The 19,586-nt window shown below is 40.0% G+C and overlaps 1 protein-coding gene across 4 annotated transcripts in view; it reads right to left on the minus strand.

The window, feature by feature from the left end:
- Positions 1 to 19,586, minus strand: part of ADAMTSL1 (ADAMTS like 1) — a 649,946-nt gene that overhangs the window by 461,408 nt on the left and 168,952 nt on the right. For all 4 annotated transcript variants that reach the window (XM_039544630.1, XM_039544629.1, XM_039544631.1 and 1 more), the window contains exon 2: positions 17,172 to 17,291. In XM_039544630.1, coding sequence (XP_039400564.1) covers positions 17,172 to 17,291 — 120 coding nt within the window. The remainder of the gene's footprint in view (positions 1 to 17,171; positions 17,292 to 19,586) is intronic.

Consider the following 19,586-nt stretch of genomic DNA (forward strand, 5'->3'; position numbering starts at 1 on the left):
CCAGATGACAGAACAAGGAGAAATGGTCTCAAGTTGCAGTGGAGGAGTTTAGGTTGAATATTAGGAAAAAACCATTTTCACTAGGAGGGTGGTGAAGCACTGGAATGGGTTACCTAGGGAAGCGGTGGAATCTCCTTCCTTTGAGGTTTTTAAGGTCAGGCTTGACAAAGCCCTGGCTGGGATGAATTTAGTTGGGGATTGGTCCTGCTTTGAGCAGAGGGTTGGACTAGATGACCTCCTGAGGTCCCTTCTAACCCTGAAATTTTATGATCTGCACAGCAGTGGAAACCCAGAGTTCACAACCCTGCTGGTGCAGCCATACTGCAGTACGCATACCCACGTCAGGACTTCAGCTTCGGTGGGAGTGTAGTGTCTCCTGGTTCAAAGTGCCCTTGCCAGCTGAAACTATTCTGGGGCTTTTTTCATCATGGGTTTTGGAAGAACTCATGCGTCTGTTCTGCGAGAGTTGACCAGAACTGTTTTGTGTGGTTTTATACCCCACAAACCTATCCAGCTGAGCTATTTTGTGTCTGAACACTCTCTGCAGCTAGAGTTAATATGGATCCATCCTGGGGAAGAACATCTCTACCTAATGGTGTCAGTCCTATTTCAAGACATAGGTTGAGCATCTTCAAGATACTGGTGGACATTTTTGAACTGCCAAAGGCACCTCTCGGAGGAGGGAGCTGACATGCCAGCTGTGAATAAGCTAATGCTGATCATGCCTGTTATAGCTTTAGCTACAGATTCCCTCTGTGTAGACCGGTGCTTCTGAATCAGGGCCACAAGCACAGACTGGTGGGATGACATATTCATGCGGGCCTGGTATGACCAGCAGTGGGTCCAGAACTTTTTCATGAAGAAGCAGACATTCCTGCACATATGGGCATCCATGCTAGTCCAGAAGCAGGTTCCTTTAGACATCTGGAAACTGGCCATTCCAGGCTGCTACAAATCCGTGGCTAGCCAGTTTGGAGCTGGCAAATCAGCTGTTGGGATTGTTGTGGCAGAGGTTTGTGAAGCAATCAGGACTGTGATTTACCCAAAGGTGATAGACATAAGAAACGTTCCTGAAATAACAGCTGGTTTTCTGAGAATGGCTTTCCAGTCCGCACCAGAGCCATTCATGCGACTCACGTGCCTATAGTTTGCCCACCACAAGAATGACAAACTTTATCTTTTTCAAACTTGGTTTGTTTTTGTTAATGATCCCATCCATTTCAACAGAAAACCATAAACTCACAGCTCCAGATGGAATTAATCGGAGAGGTGGGGACTTGTTACAACATCACATTATCTTTGACACTGGGAACACGTGCTTTAGATATCCGCACAAGCTCCTATAATTAAAAGGAATGGTACATTTCCCTCAGTGCTATGTGCTCCTTGCTAATAAGAAGAAATGTCCCTCACCATCCAAGCTGAGCCCAGTAAAGAGCCTCGGAATGTGTAACTGGTTTCTGTATACCTGAGAGTCAGGAACAAATGTATTATTCTAAAACATGTGAAGATATAACTATTAAAAAGGCATGCACTAGAACCACAGAATTGGCACAAACAGGGAAAACATGGCTCCAGATTCCCATTTTATGGCTCAGGACCATCTTTCCTATATTATCTCTGTGTGTGCATGTGTGTGTGTACATTCATAGAAATCCTCATTAAACTAGTGCTAAGGTCTGAATTACAACATCCCCATGTGGATAGAAAAGTCTGCTGTAATTTTTAGCCCCTACCATTGCTATTTAGGTTCCATTACTCGTAAAATTTGACTGTTTCCATCTTGCCACCACCTTTTGGTAGGTCACTTTTCTTATATGGGAAGATATTTCCCTCCTCCTGTGTTTGAAGCATGTAACACATGAGTTTAATTCTTCATGTTGACAGTTCCAGTGGTATGTAGCTGCTGTAGAAAATCCTGCTCTCTCAGAGTGAGGCAATCCTTCACTTGACTTGGGTCAGTCCAAAGTAGGCCTTTAAAAGTGAAGCCTTGAAGAACTGAATTTGACACAGTATACCATGAAGGGAGGCAACTCGGTGAGCACAGGAGCAATTTGTTTTTAGTGATCAGTGTGACAGCAGAGGCGGATTAGCCACTGGGCCAATGAGGCCTGTGCCCAGGGGCCTCGGTCAATTGTGGGACCTCTGGAAAAATGTCTTCCCTGTTATAAGCTAGCTCCTGGTGCTCAGATATATTACTGATGATTCCAACAAGGGACCCTGAATGTGAAGGTAGTCGACTGTACATCCATAAGGAAACAGAACAATGGTAGCACAGCTCAAATGATGATGAGCTGAGGCTGAAACAAAAAGTCTCATTCCACCAACAGTCCTAGACCCTTTTCCCATTGAAATTAGCATTAATCATAGAATCGTAGGACAGGAGGGGACCTCGAGAGGTCATCTGGTCCAGTCCCCTGCTCTCATGGCAGAGTTAAGTATTATAGATATTACAATGTGTAATATAATAGATATTACAATGTGTTTCTCCAATCTAAAATGGAAATTAAAATTACCAGGAACCATTAGGAAGTTAATTTTACACTCATAAAACAGACTAAGAATCTAATCTATTTTTTAAACCATTCTAACTAGCCGCAACCTTATTTCAGTGAATTCTCCCTCTGCTATGAACTGTCTAAAGGCACTGGAGCTTATGGAGCCGTTTTTCTTCTGTTTCATCAGCCAAAGCTGATACAAAAAATGGAGTATGCAAAATAACGTTGACTGTATTATTTCAGTTTCCAATGGACATTTATTCAGATGCACACAGAGATATTGAACAAAACTAAAAAGCTAAATGGTAAAGAAAAGAGGGCAAATTTTCAGGGGACTCTCCTAAACTGTGCTCTCAAAATTTGCCCATATGTCTGTATTCCATAATTATGTGCATATAGGAAATTTCTATTTGTGTACTGAAATGTGGGTTTGTACATGCAAAATTTGTTCGATTACTCTTTTTGTGCAGGCACAATTTCAGAGGCTCCTTTGAAATTTGGCATGTACAAAAGAGGCAAATGAATGCATAATGTAGCAAATACATTTTCCTGTGATTTAAATCCATGTTTCTCTCTTTCCTCCTCTCTGTAAACTGGGAAAAAAACTCTTTTGGGCATGTTCCAAACACAGCGGGAATAACTTTACGACATCCCACCCAGCCTTATTACTAAATCAGCCTTTAATCTTTGGGATTTTTTCAAAATTCTACACACTTTTCTACATTTGAAATATTAATACTTTGCACTTTTATAATGCCTTCCATCTGAGGATTTCAAAATACTTTACAAACACTAATAAACTTTTAAAAAAATCCTTATGAGCTATTTTACTTCTCTTCCCATTTTACAAAAGGGGAAACAAAGGCAGCGAGAAGTCCTTTGCCTGTGGTCACACACCAGATCAGTAACAGACCCTGAAATATAATCCCTAACTAACTGTCCTGTGTTGGGACATTTGGTTCCCAAGAACTCAGTTCGCAACTCCAGTCTCGTCACTCAGGTTCCTTATTTGCAAAGCTATGCTGATTTAATCAGATTCAAGCACGGAGGTGGATATGGGGCTTACCATACATTCGATGTTACATAGCAAGCTGCTTCCTTTATTTATTTACATTTATACATTACACTGCATTTACTACACACTGCATCACACTGCACACTGCATCACACTTGGTTGCTTTACCTCATCTTATGTTCCAGGCTTACCTTATCCATTATCAACTTGTTTATTAGAAATCGTTCCCTGGGTGGTCCCCCTTATCTTAACTAGTACAGGCATTCTGTTTACAGCCTGCTGATCCATTTACCTCCCTAATACTGTCTCCCAAGAAATGAGGCCTCGCCCATTACTCATGTTAAGCCAGGCGTACATCCTGTGATAAAAAAAATTATTCCTTTTCTGTAGGGGGAAAAAAGGAAATACCCTGCAGGATAAAAAGAGAAGGCCAAAAATTCCAGTGGTGCTTAAAGGAGTTGGGTACCGAACTCCTCTGAAAATTCCAATTTAAGTGATCCATCCCCTGTTGCCCATTTCCAGCTTCTGGCAAACAGAGGCTACAGACACCATTCCTGCAAATAGCCATTGATGGACATATTCTCCATGAATTTATCTTTGGAATCCTGTTATAGTCTTGGCATTCACAACAGCCTCTGGCAAGGAGTTCCATAGGTTGACTGTGTGCTATGTGAAAAAATACTTCCTTCTGTTTTAAACCTGCTGCCTATTAATTTCATTTCTTCTTTCCTAGTTCTTGTGTTATGAGGCGTAAATAACACTTCTTATTTACTTTCTCCACACCAGTCATGATTTTATAGACCTCTATCATATCCCCCTTAGTCGTCTCTTTTCCAAGCTGAAAAGTCCCAGTCCTATTAATCTCTCCTCGTATGGCAGCCATTCCATGCCCCTAATAATTTTATTGCCCTTTTCTAAACCTTTTCCAAGTCCAATTTATCTTTTTTGAGATGGAGCAACCACATCTGCATGCATACCATGGATCTATATAGAGGCAATATGATAATTTTCTATCCCCTTCTTAATGATTCCCAACATTCTGAACATTAATGATTCCCAACATTCCCATTAATGCTTTACAATGATGGCTGGAGTACAGCACTGTGATAAACCCGTGCATGAAGACCTCAGCACTTACGAAACGCCAACTAGGACAGAACACTGTAACGCAGCTTCTCAGCAACACAGGTTATTGCGAACATCAAACCAGTCCTCCGCTCTCTACACTACCTTCACATAGAATTTCTAATCAAGTTCAAAGTCCTGGTCCTTATTTTCAAAGCACTTCATGGCCTGGGTCGAGGATATCTAAAAGACCATCTAAAGCTCTGGGATGAAGACCAGAGTCAACAGCCACACTCCTCTGTAGCTCAACTGAACTCCTTACAATAAAGGTAAAGCTTATCTGTGAGAGAGGGAGAATTTTCTCGGTGGCCAATCCAAGGGTGCGGATAGAGCTCCCTCAAGACCTGTGGGCCATCAAAAACCTCAGCACCTTCCACTCCAAGTCCAAGATGCATTTCTTTGACCTGGCCTTCTCTAACAAATACGTAGCAACATGTATATTTTTTAAAAAGCCCAAACCCTACCAAAAACAGACACTCCACTGCACACACTTCTCCCCATGGATAGAGGATGAAAGAACAAAACAGGTGACAGCTGTTAGTCACATACCTTAATGCAGTACTAGAAAGCATTCAGATACTATGGTGATAAGTGCAATATGAAAACCCTAGAGAGAACAGAATACAGTTTTCTATTCAAATCTTTTAGATCATGCTGAACAACAACTACTATCCTGTTGGATCAGAATCACAAGAATTCCTCGGCAGGAAAGAGGGGTGTGCAAAGGATTGCCTTGGCCTCTGAAAGAAGATGCAAAAATCTAAAGGGCTCTTGTTTCCAAGTTCACTAACTATAGCCTCTGTACAGCAGAAATAAAACTACAATGAACTGGCACTTCTTAACTAGAAAGTTTCTTTGTATTAGATCTCTTAGGAAAATTCTTCTCAGACCCCAAGTTCAGACTGTATCAAGAAGATCTTACTGTTTGCTTTTCCTGAAAATCTGAATCTGGAATAATCAGAATCTTACAAACATCTCACGATAAGGATTGATGGAGCAGAGCCAAGATATATGGATATGCATCTGTCTGACTGATCTGCAAGCAAGATTGCTAGCTGCCCACAAAGAAAAGTAGAGAAAAGCTTCTAAAAATAAAAATCTGGGGCTTACATTAATGCAATCCTCGGATAAGGATTTAATAAGAATTATGGACTGTTAATTAAATGCCATTTGATTAAATACATTATGATTTAACAATTACGGCATGTAGCAACTCATTATTAAAGCCACATTGTTATGTTTGACTGTACTGCAGCAGCAACACTGTATTTAAAATGGAGATGAGCATTTTATTCCAACTCCATTCATGCATTGCTTTCTCAATCAATTACTTTTTAAATATGCGTAATGGAAGCTGGGCAAATACCACCTAAATGTTCTGCAAGCATCCACTTGATTTTAATAATGGATTTGCTTTGGCCACACTTGCACTCTGTTTTACATGCCTTTATGGGAACATTCAAAGGACTGAGTTTTGCTCACATGAATGTTTGTGTGAAGTGTGTCATTAACTACTTGAATTATGGTAGCCCTGAGTTCAGGACCCCATTTTACTAGGCCCTGCACACATAATAATGAGTGTCAATTCCTGACCCAGACAGTTTATAGTCTAAATAGACAAGACAAAGGATAGGAAGAGAAAGAGGCACAGAGAGGCAAAATGACTGGACTAAAGTTACACCGGAGGTCTCCTGACTCCCAGTGCAACACAATGTCCTCTCTGCTTTCATAGAGAATTTGCCAGCACTGAAAATGATGGTATCCTGCTTAACACAGCAGGGCAGGGTTCCCAGTACCCCTCATTAGCTTCCGGGATCAATGACAATTAAATGAGCCAAACCAGGATATGACAGGCCACTTGACCGCTAGGAAATGCATAGGCATACACAATTACTTTGTGTGAATGTTACAAAAGAAAACTACATTTAAACTCTGAACCCTGCCAATAAATTTTACAGTACTATAATTTTTTCTAGGAATGATGCCTTCACAAGGCTCTGTGTGATCCACAAAGGAAGAGGTTTAAACATTTCTAATATTCTCTAATCCTTTGCGACTGCTACCTCTCCCTAAGTCTAAAAGCACCAGTGGCTTCTCAGGCCTCCTTACTGGCTATAGAAGTCTTATGCTCATTCAAACAGGGAATAGGAACAAATACTGATTTGCTTTACAGTGCTCAGAGGCTCTTGTGAGGATCAAGGTTGCACTGGGCACTTTATATATGAATAGCAAGAGACAGTCACTGCCCCTAAAGTCCTTACAGTCTTTGGCTCCAACGTTAAAAGCGCTTGGTGCAATTTGGGATGATGGAGTGAAGAATTTTGCAAAGGCGACTTTCAACTCCTCTGAGGCTGCTCCATCCCCCAGGCCAAGTTATAGCAACCTGAAGGTTGGCACTGGCAGGCAACATCTCCAGTTGGCTACAATGGCAGCTAGTGATCACCAGGGAATAAAGTCCTCTGGTCACACTCCATGCCAGCCACAGGGTAAAGGGCAGCATAGGGGCTGCTCTATTAGCGGTGGATGACCAATTAAACCAGTTTTGTGCCAGCAGAGGGGCGCAAGGCTGCCCTAATGCAGAGGAGAATCTAGGCTTACGTGTATGAACACCACCAACAATACAGATCACATTTCATATATTACATCATATGTATCATACTGCTAACAAGAAATCCATTGAATTAAAAATTCTGGAAACACATTCACTGGGTTAATTTGAATAATGGATGAAATGCAGGAGGAAATTGCTCCTCTACTCATTTCTAGACAGCTTAGCTGTAGGCAGTTTGATTAAAGGAGATCCCACTATCTTCATATGAAACTTCAGAGTTCTGAAATTCACATTGTAGACATGACCTATACCAGCTATCTGCACTTTAAAAAAATGATCAAGCCTTCGAAGAAAAGTGACAAAGTTGTATGCTGACTGTAACACAGAAATAAGAGAGCATAAAGAAATGCAAATTTGTGGGCTCTGAAAGCACTGCAATCAGTTTTATATCTGTTAATGCCCGTGAAGGAAGGGAAAACATTTTTTAAAAACCCAACAAAAAACACTGTCCTAACCAAGCAGGCAAAACGTTTTCCTGTTACTCTGGATTAATACTAAGTACCACAAAAGGGAAAACTGATCGCCAAAACATTTGAATTAGCAATTTGTTACACCATACTACCTGCTGAAAACTTTTAGCTGTCTAGATGCAGGTTTTCATCTACTCCAGAAAAAATGGAATTTGTAATTCACCACCAGAACAGCTCCAGTAGTGGTAGCAACAAAGGAAGATGGTAGCATAGCCACAAGTCTGTTCTTACCACTTCATCATCCAACACTACTCAGTCTTTTTGTATTATTTGTCTGTCCTTACTGGTATTTGCATCTACATATCATAACAGTCATACTGGGTCAGACCAATGGTCCATCTAGCCCAGTATCCTCCTTTCAAAAGTGGCAGGTGTCATACTTCAGAGGGAATGAACAGAACCTGGCAGTTATTGAGTGATCCATGCCCTGTCATCCAGTCCCAGCATCTGGCAGTTAGAGGCTTAGGGATACCTAAAACATGAGGTTACATTGAATTTTATGTGCCATTTTCCTGCCCAGTTACCCAGTTTTGTGAGATCCCTTTGTAACTTTTCAGAGTCAGTTTTAGACTTAATTATCTTGAGCAACCTTCTGTCATCTGCAATTTTTGCCACCTCACTGTTTACCACTTTTTTTCCAGATCATTTATGAATATGTTGAACAGCACTGGTACCAGTACAGATCCCTGGACTCCGCTCTTTACCTCTCTCCATTGTGAAAAGTGACCCCTTGTTCACTAACTTTTAACCAGTTACTGATCCATGAGAGGACCCTTCCTCTTATCCCATGACTGCCTACTTTGTTTAAGAGCCTTTGGTGAGGGACCTTGTCAAAGGCTTTCAGAAAGTCCAAGTACACTATATAAACTGAATAAACCCTTGTCCACAGGTTTGACGACACCCTCAAAGAATTTTAATAGATTAAAGGGAAATCATGCCTCACCACAAAAGCCTTGTTTACTCTTTCCCAACAAAACATGTTCCTCTGTGTGTCTGCTAATTCTGTTCATTACATACTTTCTGCCAGTTTGCCTGGTACTGAAGTTAGGCTTATTGGCTTGTAAGAGCCACAAGATCACCTCTGGAGCCTTTTTAAACATCAGTGTTACAGTAGTTAACCTCTAGTCTTCTGGTATAGGGACTGATTTAAGCAATAAGTCACATATCATAGTTAGCAGTTCTGCAATTTCATATTTGAGTTCCTTCAGATCTCTTGGGTACATACCATCATATCCTGGTGACTTCTTATGTCTCTTCCCAGTTTAGCTTAATCAGCAATTTTCACAAATACCATTTTAACAACCATGTGCTGAAGATATCAAATTGAAAGGAGTTGCAAATAGAAGACAGACTAACAAAAAGGCAGTAGGAGAGGGGTAGCAGTGCATAGAGAGAGGGACACAGCTGCGAAGGCAGTAGTGTGATGGAAAGGGGACCCCAGTCATTTCATACAGCAAACAGAAAAGCTACCCCATACATACACACACTTGCTGTGCCTACATTAAGGAAATTATCCATTGCTGAGAACAGGTGTCAGTGAGAGGTGCATATGAACCCATTTGAACGCTGATTAACTATAAGTGTAGACCAGGACAAACTGTGTTCTAGATCATTTCAAAAGTGGTAGTTAAATCATGCTCAGATCACCACCAATGTCAGTAAAGGGTAGTTTTCCTAACGCGGAGAAGGCTAATAACATTGTCTTTCTCAAGACATCCTCCCTTTTCTCCTACGTCAACTCCCACAGTAGATACAGTTTTGGTAATTTTGGCAGCTGTGGGACTTAGAGTCCAAGCTTTGGAGTACAATTTCCATTCAGCAATGGTATCTTGATTGGCTTTCCAACAAAGAAAAAAATATATAGCCACAGTAATGGGTCCCAAACGTTAAAAGGGTCATGCTCCCATTTTTAAAGAGACAGAGAAAAATGTCATTGTTAAGAGCAGATCGGGGAAATAGACCAGAAAACAATAAGAACCTTTAAAGTCCGAGTACATCTAAAAGGGTTGAAATTGAGATACATGGGAAATGCCAATTCTCTGTCTAAGTTTCTGAAGATTCACAGATCCCTAAACATATTTTAAAAACTTTGCCTTTTTAAAGCAGATAAACTATTAAGATAACAAAAGGCTTTAGCAATTTAGAAGTAATTTAATCTGCAGGAAGCAAGTAACATTTTTATAAAGTAAATATAGACCCAGAAATATTTATTGGAGACATTTATAAAGGAAGGTTCTTTAAACAGACTGTTTGCAAAGAAGCAGCACCTATATTCAAAGAACTGTGTGGACACAGGGATACTCACTCTCCTAGTCCAACTCACGTTCATGAAGTTTAATGCTATACGTATTTTCCAAGTAAGTTGAGGGACGTCAAAGTGGAGAGCAGTTTATCACTTCCTTTGAACTTTAATATAACACATCATGGTACTTACAGGGGAACAACAATATGATTTATGAGACACTAGACGATCAGTTCTCTTACATGATGAATGCAGGAACAAGCTCAGATTGAAGAACAGAATTCCTTTAATTAGAATTTTGTTTAAATTATACGGCACTTTCAGGTTGCACTCACGTGCAGTGATTTTCAGATTCTCCTCCAGCAGTGGGGACCAACCTGTGGATCTGGAGCCACGAGGGGTCTTGAGGGTGACTTAATTAAGAAAATGTATTTTTGGTTATGAATTGAAAATGTGCTCCCTAAGCCTCGCCATGGAAGGGAAATTAAGTGCTTGAATCAGTCCTATTGATAGAGAGAGGAGGTAGGGTGTATCACCTCCCCAACTGCCTTCTGCTGCTTCCCCTATCACCCCAGAAGCAGCCGTAGCATGAACTGGGAGCAATCTGAGCAGCTGTTGTCCATTCCTTGATTCCCTGTCAGACTGTGGATAGGAGATCAGCTGACTCTGGCTTAAAAATAAGGAGATTTAATGCAGTCTCATGATTTTGGTGGGCCTGACTCACAATTTTCAAATGTTTGGTGCGACAATCAGGGTCCAGACAGCTCCTGGAGAAAACAGGGGACCCGATCCCCACAGAACAAACAATTGAATCAGCCAGTTGTATACAATGTTATTGTGTATAAATAGATGACAAGTAAAGTCTTATGAATGCACATAATGTTCTAAATCTGATGGCCATGAGGAGGTGTGTGCACACGGTAGGGCTATGAATGTATGCATGTTGTAACAAGGGTGCTACTCCAGCATCACCTCACAGCGATATGGGGAAGCAATCAGGCATGGAGAGGCACCTCTGAGACTAGTGGTCCACATGAAACACCTAGCATTGTACAACCTGGGAAAGACAATGGGTGGACCATTAAAGTTAATGGAAACTAAAAAGCAAACCCCAGTCTTGGAACCCTAAGGAAGGAGGGAGTTTCCTTGCACCATGTAACCATGAATTATCATAGCCCAAAAGAAAAAGAAAAAACAACGTTACCCATCTTGTTAAAAGGGAAGGCGTTTGAAGTGAAGGCGATCCCAGAAATGCAGGGCCAGCATGTAAGCAGGGTGCTGTCCATGAAACTCCAGCTCTCCTCTATGACAGAGGGCGCACAGGGAAAGGAAGGCACACAGGAAGTTCAGAGGCAACAGGTAACTTGTATTAGAGACGAGAACGTAGCTAATATAGAAGCGTAAAGCTTGAGGTGACATCTGTGTGTTCTTTTTTCCATATGACTTGTATGCGTTTGCTTTGTCTTACTATTTCATCTTTGAATCTGTGATTTTTCTATTACACACACAGATTATTTTTACCCTACGCAGGTCTCTGTTGCACCAACTGGGTGGAGCGTGCAATCCCAAGTGGACTGATAACTGGGGGAAGGTTTCACTCCTTCGGGGTGAGCAACCAGAAGGGAAAAGTCTGGTAGTGAACACCACAGAGTGCGGTGGGGGATGGATTTGGGTGGACTCAGGACAAGATGGGCTATTGGGGTAACCCTGCAAGGAGAAACTAGGCTGTTGGAAGCCAGTACGAAACCTTTATGCTTGTGGGCCGGCTACTGGTGTCAGAGCTCTGAGCCACAGCAATGTAGCATTAAGGCACGTACAGTTACAAGGCAGGCAGTGACAGACCCTTACTGGTCAGGGCAATCACCAAAATGTCACACTTTGGGTTGGCAACACTGCTGGTTCTAGCACCTAAGGGATGCTCTAACTAACATCCAAGCAATGATGGATAGTTAGCAGGATACTGATGCCTCCACTCCCTCCTCTCCCCAATGCATTCCTCTTCACCTCCTGAGTCAGGGGCTCTGGGGAAGAAGGCATGGGAGCAAGCTATGCTGTCTCTGCACCTGCTGGGGACTCCCCCATTACCAAGGAATCACTAGCAGAATTTAGAGGTCGTTTCCATTCCCTTTGTGCCACTCAGGGCAGAGAAACTGCCAGAAAGTATCAGTTGTGACCTCAACCTTTTTGAAACAATGAATTTGTACCTCAGTCTAGAAAGGCCAGACACTGCTTAGCTAGAGGGTAGGTAAGTGTTCTCTTATAGGTTAAACTAAACACTACAAAAACCAGAGTAAAACCTATGCTAAGATCCAATTACTGAACACAGAGGGCTTAAGTCTACTGTACTTTACACTGGTGCAAGCCCGGAGTAATTCCACTGTGTCGAAATCAGACATATCCTTAGAATACTTCAAACTTTAACTGTCTTTGTTTTAAAAATCATTGCTTGCTACAATTAATTCTTGTACTGATACCTTCAACTCCCCTGTGTGCATGTCACAGACATTATTACTGCCATTTAACAACGGACTGCAACATAAACAGTAAAACATTTGGAAAAATAAGAACACTATTTCTGAAAAATAAAATAAAAAACCTAGTAAGTCTGTAAACTGTTTGTATTTGGTTACCGCTAAAGCTTCAAAATGCATGTGCACTGATAACTGTCCTAGCTTAGTTAGTTCTGTCCTAGCTTCCCTCTGTCCGTCTCTCTTTTTAATAGTTCTTTGTTTTCTCTTTTTTCAAGAAAAAACAACTGTTCAGGGGATAGGAGATTCATCACTCTGCTACATTCATTAAAATTTTAATTATTGGTTAGAACAGAATGGAAAATACTCAAAATATAAAATCTTTCCCCAGCTAGAGAAGCCTTTTTAAAATCAAATATTGAGGTTAATGCTCGCAGTGCTATGTCAACAGGCTTGTTTCTTGACGATAGTATCAAAATGGGAGTTAAAGGCCACAATGTCAAAAAGCTAAGATTTACTGCACAGAAGAATGGGCAAAAAGGAAGAAAACAGGAGCATTCATTCGAGGTCTCAGGCCATTGAGCAAGTGGTGCACAAGCTCATGGAACTGGGGTCTGTGTGATACTGTCGTTGAAAGATGGGAATTACTGTGCTGTAGTGCACTATACCAGGTGTTATATGCAGTGAAGTAAAAATTTGGGCAACTCCATATTCTACTTTACTCAACAGTCCCCATATGGTTGCTAATAGACAGTGACTGCACAACCCACCAACCAGAGTGGCTGCAATAGTTCCTTACATGTAGCACAACTACACTTGAACACTACCCAGCCCTTAGGCAAAGGCTGCATGAGGTAGTTACAGTACCAGTGCAAAGTAAGCTAGATTATCCACCATATAGCCACACACATTTCCCTTATTAATGACAGCACACTGAGGCAATTGGCATCATCGACTGTGGCTGTCTAATAAATATATGTAAGGCTATGGCCAGAGGCGTGTCCCAGAGAGAGCACTCCTTTCCTAGCACATTGTGGTCATTACCCCAATTGTGCCAGGTAAAGAAGATAATTAATTGCTGGTTAACATCTCTCTATTCCTCCTCCTTCAGCAGGATTCTTGACAGGGGACACTAGAGCTTACCGCTATCTGAACTGGAGTAACTTCTTGGGCTGCCAGAAACACATGCATAATCCTTAGGTTAGATAGTACATGTGTTGGTGGCAAGTGCCTCCTTTCCCATAACATGAAAACTCTAAACAAATTATCACACTAAAGTGCAGTGATTTTAATATCTCAGTGCAGTTTGCAGTTAGTAGTTAGCTTGTTGATTTCACTAACCCAGAAGATCAGGAAATTAAATACAGTGAATGGATAATTCAGGTGACAATTAACATTTATTGCTTTACCATGTGAAATACTGAAGAGTAATTAAATTTAAATCTTTGAAGTAGAAAGCAAGGAAGCCAATTCTCTGCAGGAATCGGAAGAGAACTCCCTCCTCCCCCACTCACTGATACATAATTTCATAAATATATGGAGGGTTTCACAGTTCCCTCTGAAGCAGAGATATTGGCCTCTGTTGGAGGAAAGATACTAGAGTAGACAAATTATTGCTCTGATCCACTATGGCAAATTCTATGTTACTAGATACCCAAGATGAGCTTTCCTTGTATTAAACTGTCACTTCATTTCTTGTTAGAAATGTTTTTATTTGAAACATTATCTGCTTGCATTTCTTATTCCAAAAATGGATCAGGATTCATTACATGTTTTGCAGATATGTCAACTCTCTATACAACTTCTAATGACAATAGACACTTTCAGAAAGAATGTCTCACTTTATTTTACATGGCACAGGTAGCACTGTCTATAGTTAAGATCAATCCACCACTTTCCATTAAAAGAGCTTGTTTTCTAGTTGCTTAACAACTTTGTCGAACTTGAACCACCCAGCCTGAAATTTCCAATGCTTGGTATCTGGCTCATGCTAATTTTTTTTTTAAATGCCAGCAAAAACAGTACAGCTGTTTCCCAGAACAAGGTTAGGGGGAATGTTTAGCCCATGTTAAAAAAAATCTTGCAAACATTTTGTTGAGAAGCTGCTCATACAACCTTAATTCAGCCCCCTTTGTCTGTACGCATTATGATACAGTCTTAAGTTACATGATCAAAGATCTTTTTTTCCCCCACAGGACCCCTGCCTCAATCAGTGCACATGATGAATAAGGGTTGTGCAGTGAGGAAGGTTATTGTCCGTAGGATCCCTGTCATTTGTTGCAGAAGTTGGAAGGGGTGCAGTGAATGAAGCCATAAATTACAGTCAGAGAAAGGATGGTCTCATGGTTAAGGCAATTGAATGTTACCCTGGAGAACTGGATTCTATCCCTGCCTCTGCTACACAGTTCTTATGTGATGCTAAACAAGTCACTTAAAAATCAAACTTTCCACAGCTGATCACTAATTGCTTGTTCCTCATTTTTGGAGTGCTTGACTGGAGATCTTGGAGTCTGATGTGCAAAAGTGCTGAGCACTCTCAGCTGCAACTGGAATCAACTGGAGCTGTGCTTTGAACATATCAAGTGCTATATAATGCTAGATCCGAAGTGCCTCAAAAATCCACTTAAAATTAGTGGATGCTTTTGACCTTAATCTTTCTGTGCCTCTGTTCCCCATCTTTAAAATGGTGATAATACCCCTCTCTTCTCACTGGGGTATCATGAAGATAAATTCATTAATGTCTGTGAAGCACTCAAATTGGTAGCAATGGACAACTTACAACAGCCTAGGAGGATATTAATAATTTTGTCTTCAGAACAGGGTTTGAATTGTGTGTAGAAAATAAGGCCACACTGAACAAGGAGAAAACAAAATACTGAATAGCTGTTCATTAGTTAAGCACCAGCTATCCTGTATACTGAAAGAGGCAGGGGTATTATGGGAAAAAACCGTATGTGATTATGTCATTAAAGACTGTGTCAATATACATATGCATAAGGGGGCTGAATTAAGGTTGCACAGACAATCTTAAAGCTGGCATCTCCTAACTGTGGAGTGTTTGACTTTGCAACCTTAATAATGCTCTTTTAATGTAGATTTTGTGGGATGGAGGAAAACTTTGGGTAATTTACACAACGCTTTCACTTGTCAACAATATCCTAATACACTTGCAATCAGGCACAAGACCAAGACATTCCAAGACAACAACAGGCCAAGTCAGTGATACAGACAAAACTGTAATAAAAAAGCTGCTTGCTAGACTAGGCTGCATGGCCTCAATAGTTCTAATACAGTGATTCAGGCCCCACATCATTAATCATTGCGGGGAGGAGGGGAGAAATTATAGTATCTTTACAAAGAATCTTTATTGCACTGGCAGTAAAGCAGTTGCTTGATACTGCTCTGAACTCCCTATAAAATTACAAACACTGATAAAGCAAAGTGTTGATTTTGCCCAATCTGTGAACTCTTAGTGGGATTGTAAAATGCCAAGGACAGTTTGTCAGAAAGCAGATGGATTAGCACAAACACAGTGGATTGTTTAATGTTTTGTATTCCCTTTGTTAACTGGGTTCTTTGACCTAAGCAACAAGATTTATTAAAAGTCATCCCTCCAACATCCCAGTACAATTATGTTCTCACAAACGGTAATTGGCTAGTCTTTCATGGCCTAGAAAAGATAACTTGAGGCATTGCTTTCCTAGACTACTAGATAAGTAGATATAGTATGCAGTAAACATCGCTCCAACACATGATTATTCCATGCTGAATCTTCTTTTCAGCTTCTTGTTCTTTCCTTCATCCCCACAGGATCATTATTCTGGGCTATAACCTCTAAGACACATCAACAATCCAGGAATATATCAGCTGCTGATTTGCCACTATTCCAGTTTAACCACAATGCATTAGAAAACAAGAAGTCTGCCATTGAAAGGATTAGGCTGGCAAATTTACTGTCATGATAAAATCATCTGCTTTGTTTCGTTTCAAATTAAAGCACAATTCAACATATCACTTAGAACTGTTTTGCTTTGTAAATGTTTTCACTTAAAAGGTATCAGAGAACAAACTGCTAAATATTCAGTTTGAAATCCCTCACACTTTTGAACCGGAATCTTGCAAAGACACACACAAAAGAGGTAGTGGAAACAGAGTCACCAGACTTTGGATAACAAGAAAACTTTTTTTTCCTAAATCCATTCTTCTCTCTTCCTTTTTAGTGCCATTCCAACTACTGACTCTTCGCAAAACATCGTTAGTTTTGTCTATTGTTCCTTCAAAATGAACTTCAATGCTGAAGTAGTTTTCAGGATGATATTTTCAAATAGAGATGCTGAAATAGCAAGTGTTTTCCACAACAAAGCTTTTTGTGGAACACAAAAAAAATTATGCAAACTGCCTTGCGTGCACAAATGAAATTAAGGCAGAAACCTAGACACCCAAAATCTCAGAGGAAGAATATTGCTACCATAATTTTAGGGACCAAATTATGGCTCCTTTGAAGAAAAAAAAAAGGTCCCTAAATGCACAGCAGGTATATCATGCACCAGAAATTTTCCACTATTCTAATTGCATTTCTATTCTGGTCATATTTGTTGTTTTCTTCATAACATCTAAGGCCTGAACCTTTCCATAAAGAGACAACAGAGCAAAGAACCGGATGCAAAATTTCACAGCCCAGAAAATATTCATTTCAGTATGAAGTATTAATAAAACAAATATTTTAAAAAGGAGAGTCCTACCGGATCTTCAGTTTTATGGTTATTCAGCAAATCAGACAAGAAGTCGTCATGGAGGCTCTCTCTCCGAATCAATGTAAATTCACGCAGAAAAATAGCTCCTTGGTTTTGGTCTCCACAAACCTAGAAAGATAATATGACATTAAAAAAAGCAGTGCCCCAACATTGCCATCAGGAATGTACCCAAGAAAGAAAAAGAGGAGATCTAGTGAACTAGCATATTTGTTAATTGCCTTTTGTCTCTTAGATTACTAAATTAATTCCAGCTCTGACCACAGTGGCCATTAATGAAAATGGAGACCTTCATTTAAAAGAAATAAGTAGGTAATAGTTTACTCTGATGTCCAATGATACAAAAGCTTTGTTGAGGGAACAAGCTGGAATTTTGTTTCTCACAAAGTATGGCCTGCAGAGCAGTAGCTCACAGTTAAAATGCTGTGTGGTGAAGTGATATCTTCTTAAAACACATTCTGAACTATACAGACAGAACTCCCAGAGACGTCCTAATCCATGGGCCTATGTAAAGGTTGGGTGGTAAGAAGGGGAAATATTTAGGTATGTGTAGAGATGGATGCTACTAAGGCCAAAATCATGTATGTATACAAATAAGTGCACATGCACCTTAATAGGTAAGGAAAATAAAACACTGCACATGCATGGTTGATCATTTTAATTTAATTTCTGAATTAGTTATTTCCAAGCCTAGCAAAGTTTGTAATCTCTGAGGCAGAGACTGTCATTTCATTACATGTCAGAACAGTGCCTTAGGTGCTACTGTAATGCTACTAACGACAATTAATTTCTCATTGTGTTCCTTGGTGTTATTATCAGAGCCAAAAAGAATCAAAACAAATTTTTAAAAATTAGAACACACGTTTTAAATTCTCAAAACCAGTGATACTTATGGGTTTTTTCCTTCAAAGTTCCAACAAACAAAAAACTACCTTTGGGCTAAAACAAGGAATTACACAGCAAAGAGAAATGTTTGAGGAAGTTAGTAACAGAAAATAGGGAACTCATTATCAACTGGAATTCTAGTAACTTTTCCAAGTTAATTTCTGTTGCAACATATTTTGAACAAGGCTCAACTTGCTAAAGTACAGTCTCGCTAGATTTGTTTTTATCTAAATAGGTCCAGGCCTGTATGTAAACAAATACATTTTGTTTTTATATTTTAGTAATTGGGACTACAGCCTATACATCTAATATAATATACATCCTTCAAGAGTCAACATTCATGATCAGATACTAATGCACGTTAACTGTTGATTTTGGAATGGCAATCACTTTGGGTATATATGGAATACCAAGTACTATAGTAATGTATGATATATGGGGTAATTGCTTGCGAGCTTGAGAAGAACACATTACTTACAAATGGAGAAGCATTACTCACAAATCCGTTATTACACACCCATCTACCAGCTATTTTGTAAACAAGAAAAATTAGTTCTGATTTTTCCCCCACTTCTGCTGATACTATTTCTTGTATCCCTGCACCTGAAAAACTAGATGCCATAATTACTATGAATCTAGCTCTAGTTTTAAAAGGTTGAGCAGGAGAAGAGTGACGTTGCATTCCATGTGTTTTACGGAAATATGCTTCTGAGGATAAATATAATGTAAATGGAATATGCTGCATGCAAAAAGGTCTCACTATAAGGAAGGAGATCAGAGCATCATTTCATGGTGTTTTAGGGCTCTCATTGGTGCTATTAAATGATGACGGTGCTCTTCCATTCCTTAAGGTTGCTCAATACTCTGTAAAGTGCTTTGCAGTACATGTTAGGGTGCTATAAAAAAAACAGAGTCTTGTTTTATTAGATGGGAATGGGGTAACATTATGTAAAAATCAAAACAAGGCTTATTTGGCTCATTTCCCAGCTCCTTCAGATCTGTGTAAACCATGAGTAACTATTACACCTAATGGTGTAAACTCAATGCAGATGCGAGCTCTGATCAGCCTACAGAACAAATACAGAACAGCAAGAGAAATGAGTTAACACTAAGTAGAAGGGAAAAGATGCAACTTCTACTTCTGTTGAGTAGTGCTTCCAGCTAGAAGCAGTCTCATTGACTTCACTGGGACTAGTCATGGAGTAAGATACTAATCATCCTGAGCAAGGATGGCACAATCTGGCCCATATCAAATATGGGTATAATAATATAGGACTAGATTTTTATATCTTTATTTATATTTATATCTTTATTCATGCATGTAGCCCCATTGATTCCAGTAGGGCTACTCACAAAGTATGACTAGCCATGTGGTCCAAAATATATATACCGTATTTCAAACACCTTTTTACACCTGCCAAGAGAAGGTTAAATATAACACCTGTTCAGTCCAGAGAACTCAAATTATTTAAAGTCTATTTAAAAATCAAAAAGGAAACTCATTACCGTCAGAATTCTGGG

The sequence above is a fragment of the Mauremys reevesii genome, linkage group 6 (genome assembly GCF_016161935.1).
Source record: "Mauremys reevesii isolate NIE-2019 linkage group 6, ASM1616193v1, whole genome shotgun sequence".
Taxonomy (NCBI): domain Eukaryota; kingdom Metazoa; phylum Chordata; order Testudines; family Geoemydidae; genus Mauremys; species Mauremys reevesii.